Below are 19,221 nucleotides of genomic sequence, written 5' to 3' on the forward strand. Positions count from 1 at the left end.
TGTTATTTAATGGGCCCTGATAGACCCTCAGTGTTAACAAATGTTGCTATTGAGTCTGAATTTAAATGTTTATGAATTTAAAAAAAAAAAAAAAGAAATCTTTGAATCTTTTGAAAAGAAATTACGTTTTGAGAAATGGAAATGGAAATTTAGTCCTTTAAGTTCTTAGTTCAGTTTTCTCAGCTACATTTGGGCCCATAAACAGAACAGAAGAGAAAGTGGTGTTGCTCTTGAATCCGTTGGATCTTAACCAATAGTATATACCTAAGTCTGGAGCAGGAACACTCTTTTGTAGGCTTTTGGTAAGCTGAAAGTGAAGACTTCTATTGTCCTCTTTTAGGTTAGATCATGATGAGCCCTAAATGTTAGGGGAAAAAAGAACTTTTCTATTGACTTAGCAGACCACTCTGCACTGTGAAATCTTGCTTCTGTGTGGAGAATGTCAGAGAAGTAAATCTTTGGGACTCAGTCTTATTAAAAACTCATAGAAATGGCAGTCTTAGAGGGCTGAGACTCTATGATAGTGAGGTTGCTAGTACTCTACTGAACTACTAAAACTCAAGTTACCCTCTTCAGTTGAACCTACGTAAGGTTGGTCTTTTCTGATGGAGAAAGGCAGGTGATCACTGATACTTGATTTTTCAGGATAAACCTGTGATTGGAGTACATTCGTTCTCTGAAGGCATGAAGTTAGAAGCTGTGGACCCGATGGCTCCTTTCGTGATATCTCCTGCTACGGTTCTCAAGGTACTGGGATTCTTTAACTTGTCTTAATTCAGTTAAATTGCTACTTGTGTTTTTAAATGCTCAGAAAAATCTCGTTAACCAATTGTCTTAAAATACTGTACTAGTTTTCAAATTAGGTATTTTGTATGTCTCCCTTCAGGGACAGGTCACTGTGGGAGGAGGAAAAAAAAAAAAAAAAAGAAAGAGTGAGGGGGAAAAAAAGAAAGAACAACCCTAACTGCTGATGGTGAAAACATTGGAATTGAAAGTAGAAGAAAAGTTCCATAAAGATAGAACATCAAAAGATCAAATGGCTGAAGCTGTTAAACCTGGGTTTTTAAGATGAGATACAATCCTTCATAATCTGAGTATCCAACTGAAGATAGATGTTTGTTTTTTTGCAAAAGTTTGGATTTGCAAAAGTTAATATCATTTTTATGTACAAGCTATGAACTTTCAAAAAAGGGCCCACACGTGGATTTAGAAGTTGAAATGAAAACTTCGTAGCATACTCAGGTTGTGAGCAGCTTCTATCTTCCTGTGTTGATAAACAGGTGAAAGGTTCTGTAAGAGACTTGTTTTCATGTAGTAAAACAAAATGTTCCTGTACAACGTAAACCAAGAGCATATTTTAAAATGTTTTTGGTGCGAAAATAAAGAAATACAGCTTTTTCTTTAGGACAGATACTCTGTCAATATGATAGCTTACATTTCAGTGATAGCTCTCTTTTAAACTATAACGTGCAGTTTCTTCTAATAAGATGCTCACTTTATTACTAAGAAGGTGCAACATGTTCCAAGTGAAGCAAAATCATTTGATTTTTCTGATGGTGATGAAGTTCTGCTCCTCAGTTCAGGAGCTTAGTGTTCTACTTTTGACAGTTCATCCTATGACACAGTTCAATTTTGGTGAAATAATGTAAGACTTCAAGTTCTATTTTCTCCTGTGTTTTTTTGTTTGTTTGTTTTGTAAGAGAATGTCATATAGCACTTGATCACCTTACTTTTTTAAGTGCTTATACATTGCCTTATATTATGATTTATTTTTCTTAAGTTTCCAGGTAATGTAGAGGAGTCTACTTTCTTAACGATTCCCACAGACTCTTTTTTCAATGTTTCTATTTTTATGCTGTCTAATAAAGTTATCAAAATGAAGGAGAAGTAGATCATTATCTGCTATTTACAAGACTGCATGGTACTCTTTTGGCTAACTACAGGTATACAATGAAAAATATTTCAAGATAGAAATTGATGACTTGAGACCAGAGCGTACAACCAGCCAGTCCTATATTTGCCATGTCAACAGTGCTGGAATTTTCCCTGTGCAATGGAGTCTGAAGAATGGCTTGCATCTTAGTCCTCCACCAGGTATGTTTGTGCAGGTTTGTCGTGCTCCCTCCTCTTTGAAGTAGCTTGCCAGTCTCCAGAATGCGATGTTTAGGACAACACTTTTGCAAAAGAATTACTTGTAGTAGAAAAAGTGAAGAAAATGAAAGATTCTGAGAAACAGGAGTTTTGAGTTAGAGAGTCTGAGGTTTCCTGTGTATGTGCTTGGATTGGAGAAGGTAGCGGTGGCTAGGGGGACCGGCCTTGCATAAAAACCTGAAAGCTTGGAGGATGTGTTTCAGGGCTAAAGGTGATGCTGATTTCAGCGTTAATTAACGTAATATCAGAAGTCTGTGGTCCGTGCATTGGATTTTTGCTTCTAGTCAGATCAGAACATTGTTACTCAAATTCTTAAAATATTTTCTTATCACTGTAAATGTTAATGAAGTATTTTTTCCAAGGGCCTATCAGGCAAGGTAGCGGATTACTAAAATGTTCCTTCAAGATAGAACAGAACTGAGCAGTGATCCTCAGCTACTGAATTATTAAGACCTTTTTGCAAAAGGGAAGTGACAACAGTATTGTAAAACTAGGGACTTGGTACCCTTATTCACCACCACAGAAGTGGGAATGTTTTGGTTTATCTGCTCATGATATCAGAGGAACAAAGAGTGTAGGATGTTTGTCTCTTTCCTTTTCTTTTACATGCAAAATTCTGGGTAATGCTGGGTCAAGCAAAGCCACTTTTTGTATCTTACTCAAGGAGACACCTTGCTTTATAGGCATGTGTCTGGATCTAATGGAGATTTTAAGCTTCTCTTCTTTTAACCCCGTGGGAAATGGTGGGCATTCTGAATTATGTGAGGTCTCAAGTCCCACTGGCACTGATAAAACTGAGAAAAATAAATAGGTCTGTCTGTGGTTAGGCCCTCACTTGATGTTTGTAGATAATTATGGTTATACTATATTCTCAGACTAGTTTTAAAATTTTGTTTGATTTCTTAAACCCTGATACAGATGTCCCTTGGAATGGAGCACTCCAAAGACACTTATGGAATCAACTGCTGCTGTTGTCTACTTGCTATTATACTGCCAGTCTCAAACTATTATGGCAGCACATTTCTTTTGCACCCAGTTCCTTTCAGTTACTTGTTGTTTATGAGATCATGGGGAAGCAAAGTATTTCCTCCAAGAAAAAATTAATTTGCCCTTTTTTTGAGAGAGAGAGTTGCTCTGTCCCTGAAGGACTCTTCCCTTCAAGCACATGTGGATTTACAGCTATTAGCAAACTTGACACTTTTAGGAAAGACTAACTGCTCTCTTTAAAGGCGTGATACTTAATAAGTGTTTAAGAGAGTAATATGTTGCTATTGAGCAGCTTTTAGATGATCTATTTAACAAAAAAAGAACTTCCCTTGTCTGCTTAGATATATTCTGTTCAAACCTCAGCATGCTCTCTGTGAATTTGCTTTTGGTTTGATGCCATTTCAAGCCAAAACAGGAATCAAAGTGAGTGCCCAAAGCTCATCTACACTGGTAATAAAGAGAGTATCTCAAATACATGAGAACCGTGCTATGGGCTCAGTGAAGCCGTAGTCAGCTGACAAACTCAAGTGGTCCAAACGAATTTCACGTCAGCTTGAAATGAGTCCGTTGTTCTCACACTGTTAAACTAACCCCTGTGCTTGTTCTTTGCCCAGGTTATCCAGGGCAGGACTTCGATTGGGCAGACTACCTCAAACAATGCGGTGCTGAGGCAGCTCCCCAGAGCTGCTTCCCTTCGGTAAGGTTCTCTTGCAGAAAAATGTTTTTTCTCTTATGTGAATGATATATTTGATTCCAGCAAGAAACATTTTACATGGTTTTGACTTAATTTGCCTGTGATAACTGATGAAATGGCAGAGTTAAGAGAGTGCAAATGAGGGCAGAATGAAGTAGGTGCATATGAACTTCTTATCTAAGTAAGTATTAGACCAAATGCTTCAGTTACAAAGCAGATCAGTTCAGTGATAAAGCAGATCAAAAGAAATGACTGATCTGTGAAATGGAAGTGTGTAAGAGTCCACAGAATTGCCATGAAATAACATCAATCTTCGGTGCTCCTGTGGTTGTGGAAATAGGGCCTTTTAATAGACCTTATTTTCATTTACTTAGTACATTATTTCAGTCTTCCTTCCTTTCAGCATGAAAAATTCATCCCATTGTGTTAATCAATAACCAGCCATCTTAAATTAGTACCAAGTAATCATTTTACATTAATCAATGCCTGAAGTACTTGTTAGTTTTTGGGCTTTTGTTGGTATAATGATAGCATTGTTGTCTCCCAGAGCAGAATACCTTGTCAAGCAGAAAAGGGTGCCATTAACACCTACCTTCCAATTCCATTTACAATACTTGGGCTATTGCAATGCTTAAGGAAAGAAATTAAAATGAATAATAACCATTTTTTGAAGAGGGTGTTGCTGTCTATGAATTTTTGTTGCCCTTGTTGTGTCTGTAAGCTGTGGCATCTCAGAATAGGTCATTGAATTTTTTATCCCTTTTCTGAGAAGAGTTGATCGCTGTGGGCTAGTTTCAGAATTTGTAATATGTTGATCCTGTAATTATGTTGCAGAGTGGCTCTTGGAGGAAAAGTCCTCTGTCTGGCAGCTACTTGTTATTTTTAATTCAGGTGCTTTGGATCTAGATAAATACACGTTCTTACTTTTTAAGAATTTTTGAATAAATCCAAAAACCTATGTATCCAAAAATATAAAATAGAAAGAAAGCTTCCATTGCTGTCTGCCAGGACTCATTTGGATGAGGCAGAAATGTTATTTGCATACCTAAAATAAATTTCCAAGCTAATATAATAGAATAGAAAGCCTTGTCAGACTATATGTTGGATTCATCACTTCTGTAGCAAGCAGCAGAGAATCCCTGATTGCATGGAGTGGAATGAATCCATTCAGAGTCTCAGCCTCCTTATTTTTGAGTACAAATATGTTCTGTTCTAGGTCTGTCTATAGAATCTTTTTTTTCCTAACTTAAACACTTTATAGTTTGTAATATATATTAATTGCATTTAACATGCTAATTATCTGAAGTTTTCTGTTTGTGAGTGTCCTTCTGTGATACTCAGACATTGTGGTTTTTTGTGTGTTATTCCCGTTCATGGCTTTTGATATCATACATTGGATATAAAGATGGTATTCTATTAAGTATTCTGTCTTTTTCCTAGTTAACTTCTGACCACGGATTTAAAGAGAATATGAAACTTGAGGCTGTGAACCCTGTTGACCCTGAAGAAGTTTGCATTGCTACAGTCACCAAATTGAAAGATTCTTACCTCTGGCTTCAGCTGGAGGGTAAGCCTGACTGGGAAGAGAAGTGTAGCACTTACACTGATTATGCTGTGGTACCATCATCTAACCTGAAAAGTATCTGGAACAAGCTCACTACCTGCTCAATATTGGCAGCAAATCACTGCTCCATCAGTAAAAACACAGCAATCCATTTGCATTGCCTGTTTCCTAGCTAGCTTTGTATGGCAGTGTTTATTTAAGCCAGGCAAGAATTGCATTTGCGCACTGCAGTGTGTCAGTGTGAGGTTAGTGTACTGTGTGAAAGGCTGGTCAGTGTCTTTTAGAAAGCAAGGCCTTGTAACATTTTTTTTTAATAAATGAGTGACTTCCATCCTGATCTAAGCTTTGACCAGATATTGGAAGAAAACTTTTGGAGAGGTTCTTCATTAGGACTGGATAGGCTATATGAGACACCCTCCATATTAATCCTGCTTCTTGATTAAAAGTCCATCAGCATGCAGTTACTCTGCACTGTGCATCTCTGCTAACCTGGGGAGGGCAAATTCCCATCTCCAGCTTTGGGAGGAAAGAAATGAGATCAGGAAGGAATCTGGGCAATAAAGGAGGATGAATATACAATTGATACTGTGTACCATAAACGTGGTAAATTAAAAAAGGGAGCTCCTCTGGCAACATATAAAAAGCATTGACCAAATGAGTTTTTTGGATTGTTATGAGTTTTTTCAATTTTTACTTCTTTTAACTGAACAGGTTCCAAGAAGCCCGTCCCTGACTGTATAGTGAGTGTGGAATCAATGGATATATTTCCAGTGGGTTGGTGTGAGACGAATGGATATCAGCTCAGACCTCCGCGCAAAGCAATAGGTATCAGTTGTGTTTTGTTTGCAGTGGTTAGCTGGTTTGGTAGAGGTGGTGAAGACCTATGAGAATAGGTTACTGCACAGTTAGTTGTGGCATCACTGAATTTAGAAATTTCCACTGTGTATGGACAATCTATCCTTTTGGCAACTGTTTCCCTGCCTTCTTGGTGCAGCTGTGAGAAATACTTCAGTGGAATTGGAATCCATACAACTCCAAAACAGGCATTGTTGGTTTGAGACCCTCACAGCCTGTAAGAGAGCGTGGAAACAATGCATTAGCCACAGTAAAGAAACGATATGTATGCCTACATGCACACACACGCGTGCTGTGCATATACTTTTGTCTGAGCTGTTCTTGCAATGTGTCTGACTGATTGATTTTATACTTGGGTTGTGCAAGCAAAATTAATGCCTTAGTAAAGCACTGTTGAGTATGTATACATTTGGGAGTTAAAATGAGAAGGAATGGCTTTGTAAATGTGCCAGGGTTGTCACGATCCCTCAATGGCAAAATGTTGAAAAGTAAATCTTATCTGTTCTAATTACACTGTAAGTAATGTAAGAGAGTGCCTTCTCCCAACTGGTTAGTGAGTTCTGTTTATTAAAGCTTAATGGAAAAACTGAAGAATGTCTATTAGGTAAGATAGTAAAATGGTAAGATTGGAATGAGCTGTCATTTACTGCAAGTCAAAGCAAGAGAAACTTGTCTGGGAAATGTCTGCAATGCGAAGAGCAGAGGAGGAAGGAGGAGCCTAATCAGAAAAAAGAAGCTTAAAAAAAAGCCAGATGTTTGATGAGGACTAAGCCTGAAATTGCTGCGGATGTACATGTTGCCTTATCTTATTATTTACTACCATTATTATAATATTAATATCTGGTTGTAAGGTAAAAATTGACTCTAGTGGGTCAGCTATTTAACAGTTGCAGAGACTTTGAGTATAGATTCTCTTTGGCATATAACTTAAAGGAAAGGTGTCTAGTAAATACAGCAGTAGAAGCTTCATTTGCTTGCTTCCTGTGCTTTGTGGTTTTTATTTTCTTCTCCTTCCTTTCAGTAAACAAGCAGAAAAAGATTGCAGTAGTTCAACCCGAGAAACAGTAAGTAATAGTGTTTTGCTGGGTCTTTTTTGTGTGTTTGTTTGTTTGTTTGCTTGTTTCCCTAATTGGTAAATCTGTTGTCTTAGGGGACACAACTTTAGAGAAGCCCTCTAGTGAGGGTTGAGAAATTCCATAGTCTGTATAACGTGATGTTGATAGTTCCTGTTGATATTGAAAAGGACCTCTCGTGCTGCTGTGGTGGGATATAGAAAGCTTGAAATTTGTTTTTTAGCAATGCTAGTGCGGCTCAACTGAGTTGACCTGTTGAATAGGTCAAGTCATTGAAGCTCTAGACTTGAAATTTTTAATCTGTCATTTCTAAGATTGCATTATCTGTGAGTATTGAAATACATTTAAGAAAAACTAGCCTGATCTTAAGAATGTGAATTTATAATCACATGTGCTTTAGCCTTTTCAATGGCAATTAATAGGGAAGATTGCAAGAATGCTTTTCAATTCCACTTTTGTTGTATTCCCTTTTTAAATAAGATAGTTGCTGTAAGGTAAACATGCTTAGAAAACGTGGCTTCCTTAACACATAGCTGTGATTTTGCACAGTGGATTGGAAAGTTCATTTCTAGTGTGAATACTGTTACTCAGTAGATGTATATTTAATACTTCTTTCCTGAATTTAATTAATTACAAGGCCAAACTAGCCACAAAGGAAAGAAAAGCCCTACTAATATCTACAGTTCATCTACAAACTGTCATGCATATGAAACTCCTTCATTTGAGCCTGCTCAAAAATGCTCAGTAGAATTCCTGACAGTTGGTTTTATTGACTTAGAGCTTTACAAACACCAGATCTGTCGGTAGTTCTGCCAATGTTTTCATTGTTCTTAAAATAACGAGCAGACTGTTCTTCCATGGTTTTGTAATTGGGATACTTACCAGAGTGCTTGATTCATTTTGATTGAGTTCTGTTTAAAATCCATCTTTTTCAAAGTGCATTAGGTAAGACTGTACATTGCCTTGTGCTGTGAAATGAAGATAAAGGAGATAGAAAAAGTAAACTACTCTTGGTTGCTTTGTGTAAAGCGATTATCAGATTATATGTTATTGTAACTATGATTCTGTGATCAGCATGCCAGCCTGTACAATTCAAGCAAAGTATGATCACTGCTAGCTGTTAGCAGTCCAGTAGTTCTTTCCAAATTGAAATCAATAGTCTTTGTATATTTAAGAAAAAAAAAGTTGATGTGAGCAATGTTATGAAATACAGAATGTATAAACAGCAGATTAACAAAGCTGGAGCAAGAATGTTTTTGGCTTTTAATGATTGGGTTTTAGGAGCTGAGGGGTGGCTGTCCTTACCATCTGTCCCTTTTCCCAACCTCCTTCTTTGTGTTTCAGAGTTTTGTCTTCAAGGACAGTTCATGATGGACTAAAGAACCAGGAACTAAACTCTTCTGACTCAGGTATTGATCAGAAAGGGCAGGGCAACAAAACCAAAATCCTTCAACAGTCCTGGCTCATAGTGCTGCTCAATAGTCTTCTGTCAGGATATAGGAAAGAAGATGAGGAAAGAGCTTGAAGATTTTCATCCTTGATTGATTTGAACATCAGAAAATGAAATGAACAAAACTATACAATTACTTCTGTGTCCTGTAATTGAAATGTGCATTAAACCTGGAAAATAGATTTTTACACCAAACCTTCTTCCCCCTACAGAGAATATGTAGAGCCAAATGTATGCTGTGACCCATGCAGATGATTTGTTAATGTCACCTGCTGTGTTTAATAATGTTGGGAGAAACATCATAACAAGCATGCTGCATCTGTACTCTTGAGTCGTTAGATTCTAGCTTTGGGAAGCAGGTTTATCTGCTTTTTATAACTTTGTCATCATGATAAACAAAGGCAATTCAAACAGTAAGCTGTGTTGTGTGCCAGATGGTGAAATCTAATAATTTTCTAAACTGTTGCTAGAACGAATATGATGAATAAGTACATCTGCTGGTTAAAGAGTCATACAGATCTGTCTGTTTGGCAACAAAATGCCTCTTCTGCTGTCTACTGTATAGTGAAATGCATATCTGAAGCTGCACCAAATGCAAGCTTTATAAAACCAATTTGTGCTTGCTTAGCATTTTAATCGTTTTTTAATAGAGTAATAATGTGAATTTTATTCATTTATTTAGCAGTTATCACCTACTGAATTTAAAGATCTTTAAGTGATAGTGTTGCTCAATCAAAAATACTGCAACACTGTTAGGGTTAAACTTATTTTTTTAATTCGTAAGTATCTTACAATACATATTATACAGAACTTTAATTTTGAGCAGCATTGGACCACTTTGAAGGCTTAACAAACTTGATGTCATTTCATCAAAGGTCACTTCATCAGTTTTATCTTCTGATTGAGTGAAAAGAGTGAAAATGCAAAGCAATCAATATTGCAGTTTAGGATGAATATTGGAGAAGAACTTTGCCAGCTTCTCTGATGGCAAAAGTTTAGGGAAGAGAGAGTTATTCAACTGGAAAATTTGTCTGTAATTACTGTGTTAGAATGTGCTCTGCTACCAAATAGATGGGATTGCCATCTTCTTGCCTGTTCTCACTGAGGTACCGTAACGCATCAGACTAGCCAGAAAAAACGCTTCTTTTCTGATATATAACTGGCTTTATTTTCTATTGTTTGTTAATTTGCAAGCATGCTTGTTAAGTATGGGGAAATGTCTTTAGCAACATCTATAACTAGTCCTGAGGTGGCAAATTTGACACCTGTACTCACCCAAACTAAACTCATTCAGGTGTTCTTTTCCTTTCTTTATTACAGCAGGCAAAATATTAAGCATTGCAAGAAGTAATTTGCTGGGGAGGTGGTACCATGTGATTTAAATCTTTTTTTTTTCTCATTTCTCAGTGATAATTAATGGAAAGTACTGCTGCCCAAAGATCTACTTCAACCACCGGTGCTTCTCAGGGCCTTACCTTAACAAAGGCAGGATTGCTGAGCTTCCTCAATCTGTGGGACCTGGGAACTGTGTTCTTGTTCTGAAAGAGGTGAGGTGGTTCTACGCTGTGTACCTCTATTAGCAGTACATCATAAACTCTAGAGTGTGTCTCTCATTATAGATGGGTAATTAATACTTTTAAGGCGTTCATAAACTGATGATGAGCGAATGGGATTTTGTATAAAATGAAGGATAAATCATGGACTGTTTTATGAATAGCTGGAAGGAGTAAAAATGTCCCATTTATCTGAGTTAAGTCAACCTTCAGCTGCTAACTTTTCTTATAGGTTAAAACAGAGTAACTTGTAATTGCCATGACCAGAGGAGTTAATATCTTTTTATAGCTGTAATAAATGCTTCAATTTTAATTAACAGAATTTAGTTTCAGATAATCCCAAAAGCTTTCCTTCACAGTTTGCACCACTGATGTTAGAACAGAGGAAATACAGATTTTCTTAGCAGAAATGCAAAACTGTTTTCAGTAATGGGGAAATGAAAAGAATTCCTAATATTTAAGTTTGATATAATTTGCAATGATCTGATGAAATAATGGATAAGCTCATTATTGAAGAAGTTCTATTTCTGCATGCATAAATGTAGCCATCCCCAGCAAACATCAGGGGGAATGAAACAGTAAAAAGACCTTAGTCATAATTTTTTAACAGCAGTAAGGGTGCATATTAATTTTTTTTGGTCTTCAGACATAAGTATATAAAAGCGTACAAAAGGATATGTGTGCATCATACCAGTACACAACGTGGTGGACATTTGAGTGAGATGCATACTCTTGTTTTAATCTCAAATATTTGACTTAAAAATTAAAACTTGTGTTTTGGCATGCCCATAAAATTGTTTAAATCATTTATCTACACCTCTGCTTAAAAACATATGCCTGATCCTTCAGCATTTGGAGATGAGGAATGCAATTGTGAATTTTTAAGCAGACCTGTACCCTCATCTCAACTCATTAATCTAGTTCAAGTACTTTATCACTGGATAAAGCTTGCTCATACCTAGTAAAATAGATAGTGGGCAGATGGGGTCCCAGGACTGTGGAAAACAACGGTATTGTGTCCCCAGGTTGTAGGGGGAAATCTGGTTTTAAGAGGTAGCCTGTATTTGAGCAAATGTACCTTGCTTAATGGAAAGTACATTTTCTTGTTAAATAACTTAAATGGAATTTCAGATAGGTAAATTAAGACTAATCTTAAACTCGCAGCTATATGGGATGAAGATTGTATTTTTGAGACTGATGGCATTAAGGTATAAAAAATAATTACTGCTATAGAAATGGCCAGATGGCATGGAAGCTGGAGGAGTTCCCTACCTTTTTCAGAAGTGAATGGCCCTAGTGGCTGCTCAGATAAAGACCTGGATTTCATGAAACACTGGCTTGATCTACCATGGTGAATCTATATTATGGGAGGAAAATGCAGCTCACAGAAGCTATCTCTGAGAACCCTTATCACAGAATTCACTGAACTGTAGGAGTTGGAAGGGACCTCAAGAGATTATCAGGTCCAACCCCCAAATGACAGCTTAAATGTCACTTATTATTTTTAAACCAGCAGGTTTTGCACTTCTTGACAAAACTAAAACAGATTCTTTAGCAAAAAAGCATCTTCATTCTTTAGACGTGATCTGGCATCAGAAGATGCCCTTGCAGTCTCCGATTGGAGTGTCTGCTCTTCTTTGGTCCTACAGCATATTCATTTGCAAGGGCTGAATGTCCCTTGCTATGCAGGATGCTGCACATTGTCAAACTAAGTGAACACCACACTGTATTTCTCCCCATCCTTTCTGCAAGTTTCAGTTCTCTGATGTACATTCTTCAGCACTCCAGAAGAGCAAGTGTGAAATTCTGTGGCAGCTTCATTTCACCTCGAAGAAGGTTTAACCTTCTTCACCACCTGAAAGCATGAAATATGCACAAATCCTGCTAATGTACAAGATGCTGAGTGTTGCTAAAAGTTCAACCAATCTGCTTAGTTATATACATTTTAATTATGATTCTGACTCTTTATATAAATCCTGCAGTGAGTTCGGTACTTGCATAGTGTGATAATTGAATACCGTTCACTGGAGCTGTAGACCTCTGGATTGCTGTGGTAGTAGGACTGAAGCTGCAGTCCTGACACGTTGGTGCAACCAATTTGGGATAAGCAAACGCTGAAAATAAGAAACAAGATTTGAATGTAAATTTTGTACTATCCCACACTAATTTGAAGCTGTTCACAACTTTGAGTTACTTGCTGCACAGCACCAGAGAAATTCTCATTTTATTATAGTACAGGCCTTATTGTGGTTCACAAAAGCAGAAAGGAGCTTAAGATTCTGGAGTGTGATTTTGTAGCAAGCAGTGGGTTGGCAGGCAGTAAAACCCTGCAGCATTTGTAGGCATATCTTCATGTGTCAAACAGGCTCTAAGGTGATAACTCAGATTTACCCAAGGTTATGCAAATGTGGTATCCAGCCCTGCGCTTCAATTTAGTGACATGTAATTTGAAGGCATTGACTGGGAAATTGCTCGATACACTTGCGATACACTTGTGACTCTGCAGACAAATTTTGAAGGTTTGGCATGGCCCAAAGTGTTGACTGCTCTCAGTTTTCATTTTGGCAGTATCTGTAATCCTGCTGTGAATGAATGCTTTGATGCTGGATAATTCAAATGAATAGAATTAATTTCCTATTCTACCCTAGCACTTTAAAAAAAGTTTCGTTGTATAAATAAACTAAACATTTTCTCCTCTTCCCCCAACGATAGGTTCTCACTTTATTGATCAATGCAGCTTACAAACCCAGCCGTGTCCTGCGAGAGCTGCAGTTGGATGAAGAGGCTGCATGGCATGGGCATGGAGAAACCCTAAAAGCCAAGTAAATTCTCATCCTGTTCCCCACTCAGCTGATCCCAGTGACAGTGTCCTCTGGGGTCTGGGCTTTAACTTCTCATATTTCAGAGATGGAAAAATTGCTTATAGCATGTAAAGATGCTGACTGACTAAATTTCCAAATCTTTATATAAAGTCTTTTCTGAATGTCTGGTGAAGTGCATCTGAATTTAATGTTCCTTAATACACCATGTGCACTCTGCTGCTGGCTCGTTAGCAGCTATTGGTGAAGTACCAGTGGTGTGGTACCGGTACAACAGTGTAGGTACAACAGGGCAGACCAGCATGTGAGGCTTAAGATATTTAATTTGCCTAATAATTGTCAGTATTTGAAAGCAGAAGCACATACTGCTTAGGAAGCTTCTCAGAATTCCATGGCATTTCCATGCCAGTTTCTCAGTGGAAGAAGATTCCTCTGAAATTCAGTTGTAGCAGTGCTGTGAAATGGACTGGCATGGAAGTCTTTCTACAACAACCTACCCTAAAGTGCTCCATAGCTTTCTTGCTGAGCCTTTTGGGTTGGAGCTTCTTTGCAAGATTATTCTGTGGCTAGGAAAAAAAACATGATCATATTTGCATATATTTGATAAATCCAGATATTACCTTATAGTCTAGTGATGGCCTTGTAATTAGGTCACCATGTTTGTGTACTAGAGATTAGATTTTCCCAGTGTGCCATAGCACAGACTTTACTACACGGTTTTGAATATGTCAGTAATTCTTTAGTTGGATCAGTTCTGTGTGTAAAAGGACACTTTTCCATGTATTGAAGGATTGTTCTGTATTTGGATTTGGACAACAGGAAGATTACAAGAAAAGTTAATGCAAATAAAAGATATGGTTGAAATAGAAAGAAATCTTTTGATCTGTTTCACTGAAGTTGCTTGCTTTTGTCACAGCAGTGAGAGCAGGGATGTCTGCAATATGAGGACACTTTCCTTTTTCTCTTATTTATTTATTTATTTATTTATTTATTTATTTATTTATTTATTTCAGTGCATTAATTAGATATTTGCAGGCCTGAGAAGTCCCTAATACATATCAGCACTTGTCAGTAGCTGTGCTGGGAGAACAAAGCAGAAATGAGGCATGAGATGGGCAGGTATTTCACCATGCTACTCTGTCCGTGCCATCACAAGGCTGATGAACAAAAAGAAATTGCTCTTGTCTGACTCAAAGTAAGAAATAGCCATATGTGGAGTCATGGCAAATGACTGTCCTGACAAATTGTTCAGCAATTAGATGAAAAGTGAATGGAAATGCAACAGTAGTTCATTTGTTTGCCATCACATGGGCATAGAATGGCTCACAAGAAGCTGTTTGATGCTGTATTTTATTAGTAGTTGTTTGGCCTCTAGTGCGAATTGGTGCGCTCAGTCTTGGGATTTGGGGACCAGCTATCTGCATCACAGTGGACACTTCTGCAGTCCCCTGAAAAGAACTCTGTGAGGAAAGAAATCACGCCATCTAAACTCCAGGATAGTCCTCTCAGAGGGTATTTAATAGTTACTGGCAAGGGCGGTGTTTGTTCTATTTGGTACTGCCAGCTTTTTTACTTTGCTCGAGGATCTGTCATAAGAGCCAGGACTACCTGCTTCCTGGACTATCCCTGAGTCCATTCTTAAAGCAGTATCCTTATACATTTTTGATGAAGTACTTTTGTCCTTTATTAGAGGACTTCTGAATTATGACCATGGTTTCAATTGCAGGTACAAAGGGAAGAGCTACCGTGCAACTGTGGAAGTGGTAAGGACAGCAGATCGGGTAGCAGACTTCTGCAGAAAGACATGCATCAAGCTGGAGTGTTGTCCAAACCTCTTCGGCCCTCAGATGGTGCTGGACAAGTGTTCAGAGAACTGCTCCGTCCTGACAAAGACTAAATACAGTGAGTAGGCAGTGGCTGTCAAACTGAGGTGGGACTTGGGAGCGTTATATTTTGCTTTTGCTCCAGAAGCGATCCAAAGTACATTGGTTTGCTTACAGAAAGAGAAGCTCAAGCACTACATGCACTGGCCTACAAAATATCTGTGTACCAATGTGTAGGGCAGACGAAAATAGTTTTAAATTAAATGGTAAAACCGTAGATTAAATTGTTGTATTTATCTCTGTAAGATACATTTTGGGACAAGAATTGACTAATACTGTAATATAAGTGACATTGTAATTGCTTTTATCATTTTGTTGTGGAACAAAATAAAATACTTTAAAGCTCTTCTCTTAGCTTTTAGGTTTTTTAGACTTTTAGTTTTTTTAAAACTATCTTAACCATGTGACACTGAGAACAAACAGTGCATGGAGGCCATGTTTAAAAGCTGCAGGACATCACAAAAGACACCGTTAAATTGGATGAAGTCTGTAGTTGATGATTTTTATATAAAATCTGATCATATGGGGCTTCTCAAAGATAAGTAAATCTCCTGTTACAGGGAAAACAAAATTAATTAGTAACTCTTCTTCCTTAAACCAAATTGAAGAGGAAAACATAGACATACTCATTCTGAAGTTTTGCAGAATTGGGATTTCTACTGGGAAATGTCCTGCTACTGGTTTTCCAGTCCTGATGATGGACAAACATAACTAGTGGCATTGAAGGTGCATTTCAACATGATGCTCCTTTCTTCTGTCCTGGTAGCACACTATTATGGAAAGCGGAAAAACAAGCGGATAGGTAGGCCTCCGGGTGGCCACAGTAACCTGGAAGTAGCCATGAAGAAACCAAATAAAAGAAGGAAGAGACGAAAACATTTTTTTGTTCATAAGAAAAAACGTTCTTCTACTTCAGTGGATAACACTCCAGCTGGATCTCCCCAGGTATGAGACTGACAACACCTTTAACAGATACGGTATGTGATCATGGACCAGCTTCATTTGAAACAACAAACTTAGTTCCTTGTAACCTCGGGTTACTGCAGATACATGGATGGCAATTGTAGTTTTTGTCCTAAAATTCCTATTTCTGATTTTGTTCCTTTTTTATTTTTTTCCTACTTTCTAGGGCAGTGGGGGAGAAGAGGAAGATGACCAGGATGAGGTAGACGAAGAATCTTTGACTGAGGATAGCACATCAGAGCAGCAAGATGAATTACTTGAGGAATCAGAGGTATCAGAGAAGAAATCACTGTCGTCCTCTCCTACACAGAGTGAGCTGTCTCATTCTCTGGCTCAGGACCGAGACAAGCGGAAGAGGAAGCTTAGGACCTTTTCTTTTTCTGATGATGAAAATAAGCCTCCTTCACCGAAGGTAATTCTGAAAATACATTAGTGCCCTTTCTGAGTGTTGGGTAAGCACAAATATCTTGGGACTATTAACCATCACGTGTATTTTTATAAAGTATTCCATTATCCCATAAGGGCATTGTGAAGACACTGCAGAATAATTAGAAATCACAATTGCTATTACAGTCATGTTACAAGACCGTAATAAAGACTAAACAGAAAGCTGTAGGCAAAATGGGGAGCTTTCCACTTCCCAGCTGTTAGCCATCCTTGGTTCAACTTCAGCAGTGCCAAGTCCTGGTTTTAGATCACTGCTTACTGGCTATGAGGATGTGACCTCCACCTGCAGCACAGTGCTGTTCTGCACATCTCTTAACCACAGAGCAAGTACAGTTTGGAGCTCTCATTACAGCTTCATTTGGCAGCTGAACATCGGGAGTGGGGGGGAGCAGAGGGGACTGTTGGTCCATGCCTTCTGTAATATTTTAGTTCTTTTTGTGCTGGGTGGCTTGTCTAGGAGATAAAGATTGAAGTTGCTGAAAAGCTGCAGCTGGACAGTAACCCTCTAGAATGGAGCGTGGCTGACGTTGTGCGATTCCTCAAATCTACTGACTGTGCACCGCTGGCAAGAATATTCCTCGACCAGGTATGATATTCTGTTAAAGTGTTGAAGCTCTGTTACTTGGCTACAAAAAGAAGCTAGTTTAAATTGTATAGTAGGGTTCTGAGGGAAAAAAAACAACACATGCACAACTTGCTGTAGTTTGGGAGAGGAGGGTGAAGTGAATGGACACAATTATGTTTGGGTTTCTTAGTACTCAGTGGAGGAGGTTTTAGTCTGTGAGGCATCAGAATCCCAAAACCACAGAGAATGCCCATGAAAAGCACCACAAAAAGCAGCACCTGTTTTTGTAGATGATACTGTTCTGCAACTTGAGTTGAGGACTCCAAATGATAAATGTTTTCCATTCTGCAGACTTAACTGCAGGTGTCATAATGTTGTATGCAACAAGTGAACAATTCTGTGTTAAAGTATGATGACTAAAGTAAAAATATAAGTCAAATGATGCATCTTAGTTAAAATTTGCCACAAAAAATATCATCTATCAAGACTAGTACTGGAACTGGTGCTGAATATGGTTTATGACAGATGTTACAGAAGATACACTTTGCCTTGTAGAACATCTGTTTCTATAGAATGATTAGAAGTTAGGTAAAATGACTTTCTGTCTGAAATTTCCTTCATTTCTATTGTTGGGTTGATTTAAAAATAGCCTCTCATGAGGTTCTGTCCCTTAAGTACTGAACTTGAGCTAGCATTTTAAGAAAGGAATTAAATTTTTAGTGAGAAATAAAGGTTCTTAAGTTACCTGGAGTAGCATGGAAGGAACTACTAATTCACAAACGCCCATGAATCTGAAATGACAGCAAGTCAAAGCTGCAGGGGGATGGAGAACAAAAATGCAAAGTCACTATGGAGATTTTGTCTTCTGACAGGAAATTGACGGCCAGGCACTGCTGCTGCTGACCCTGCCCACCGTTCAGGAGTGCATGGACTTGAAACTTGGGCCAGCTATTAAACTTTGCCATCACATTGAGAGGGTCAAACTTGCTTTTTACCAGCAGTTTGCTAACTAAGGAGCTGCCAAGTTGAAGTGGACCTTTGAAGCACAACCACAACTCTATGCTCCTTTCCCTCCAGTGAGGAAAGCCAAATGAAGCTGAACTGGGGCTCTGGCAACCTGATAGAATCTGTCAGCCTCGGTTTTTCACTTTGCGAAAAAGAAGACAACATCTGGAGCAAAATGCCAATGCAAACTTGGGCTACTCTGCCAGCTGCCAGCTTGGGAACACGATAGTCTCTTGCTCTATGGTTCCCTTTTTTTAATGTATTTTTTAATGATTACAGAAAAGTCTCCTCTGGTGGGAAGTGACATTTCAATAGTTCTGGTGGCACAGAACTTTAAAAGGAGAAACGGATCCTGTTTACGTTCGCATGCAGGCTGCCAGAAATAACTTTCTCTGTTCCTGGTGATTCACAGAATCCCCATCCCCTCCTGTGGACGAACATTTGCTTTACCACAGCACTGGCTTTGGAATGTGCTCTTTGCACATTCGTGTGTTAATGTTGAGTTTTTTAATGAATTTGTTCATTGTTAGGACAACAACGTGGCCACAGGGTTCTGAATGTACAGTATAGCAAGAGTGTGGTTCTTTTTTGTTTTGTTTTGTTGTTTCGTTATTGTTGGGTTTTTGTTTTGTTTTGTTTTTACTACCTCTGTAGCCTGAACAGTAGAAGTGATGAATTAAAAAGGGAGGGAACTGTTTCTTCTGGACAAATCGTAGGTCACTGCACAGCAGTCTCTCTTCTGTAAGCATGCCATAAGTACAAACCCATATCAGCATACAGAGCTTCTGTCCCCAAGCTTTAGCTGAAACTTCTGGAGGCTTAGCTTGGGTGTTACCTATTTCTCAGATGTCAGAAAACTTAATTACTTTGCACTTCTCTTACAGATGGGCTGTAGGAAAAAAAAAAAAAAAAAAAAAAAAAGAAGGAAAGAGAAAGTGCCTCTGCATTTCCTATACTTTGGTTTCCAGATAAAATTTCTTTTACTTTTTTCCCCGTTTAGATTTCTGTGAAGTTGTTTCCTTTTTCTTATACCAAACAACCGGGCCATGTACACAGAGCCTGTAGCAGCTTTTTGCTTTTCTCCTTGTACATCTCTTCACAGAATACACTAAAAAAGCTGCAATCAATGGAGGACTGCTCTGCCACCGTTTGCTTACTGAAAATTATCTTACAAGTATGACTTTGTATTTTTAACTACTTACAGCTGCTCAG

At 38.2% G+C, this 19,221-nt stretch overlaps 1 protein-coding gene across 2 annotated transcripts in view; it reads left to right on the forward strand.

Annotated features, from left to right (window-relative positions):
* The window catches only part of SFMBT1 (Scm like with four mbt domains 1), a 72,806-nt gene extending 53,585 nt beyond the window's left edge, over positions 1-19,221 (forward strand). For both annotated transcript variants that reach the window (XM_082767798.1, XM_082767797.1), the window contains exons 8-21: positions 646-747; positions 1,944-2,094; positions 3,753-3,835; positions 5,273-5,399; positions 6,108-6,221; positions 7,273-7,315; positions 8,669-8,733; positions 10,182-10,321; positions 13,040-13,149; positions 14,873-15,048; positions 15,796-15,974; positions 16,159-16,404; positions 16,897-17,025; positions 17,877-19,221. In XM_082767798.1, the coding sequence (XP_082623924.1) occupies positions 646-747; positions 1,944-2,094; positions 3,753-3,835; positions 5,273-5,399; positions 6,108-6,221; positions 7,273-7,315; positions 8,669-8,733; positions 10,182-10,321; positions 13,040-13,149; positions 14,873-15,048; positions 15,796-15,974; positions 16,159-16,404; positions 16,897-17,025; positions 17,877-18,017 (1,806 nt within the window). In that variant the 3' untranslated portion in view covers positions 18,018-19,221. The remainder of the gene's footprint in view (positions 1-645; positions 748-1,943; positions 2,095-3,752; positions 3,836-5,272; positions 5,400-6,107; positions 6,222-7,272; positions 7,316-8,668; positions 8,734-10,181; positions 10,322-13,039; positions 13,150-14,872; positions 15,049-15,795; positions 15,975-16,158; positions 16,405-16,896; positions 17,026-17,876) is intronic.

Source organism: Aythya marila (assembly GCF_965140915.1).
Source record: "Aythya marila genome assembly, chromosome: 10".
Classification (NCBI taxonomy): Eukaryota; Metazoa; Chordata; class Aves; order Anseriformes; family Anatidae; genus Aythya; species Aythya marila.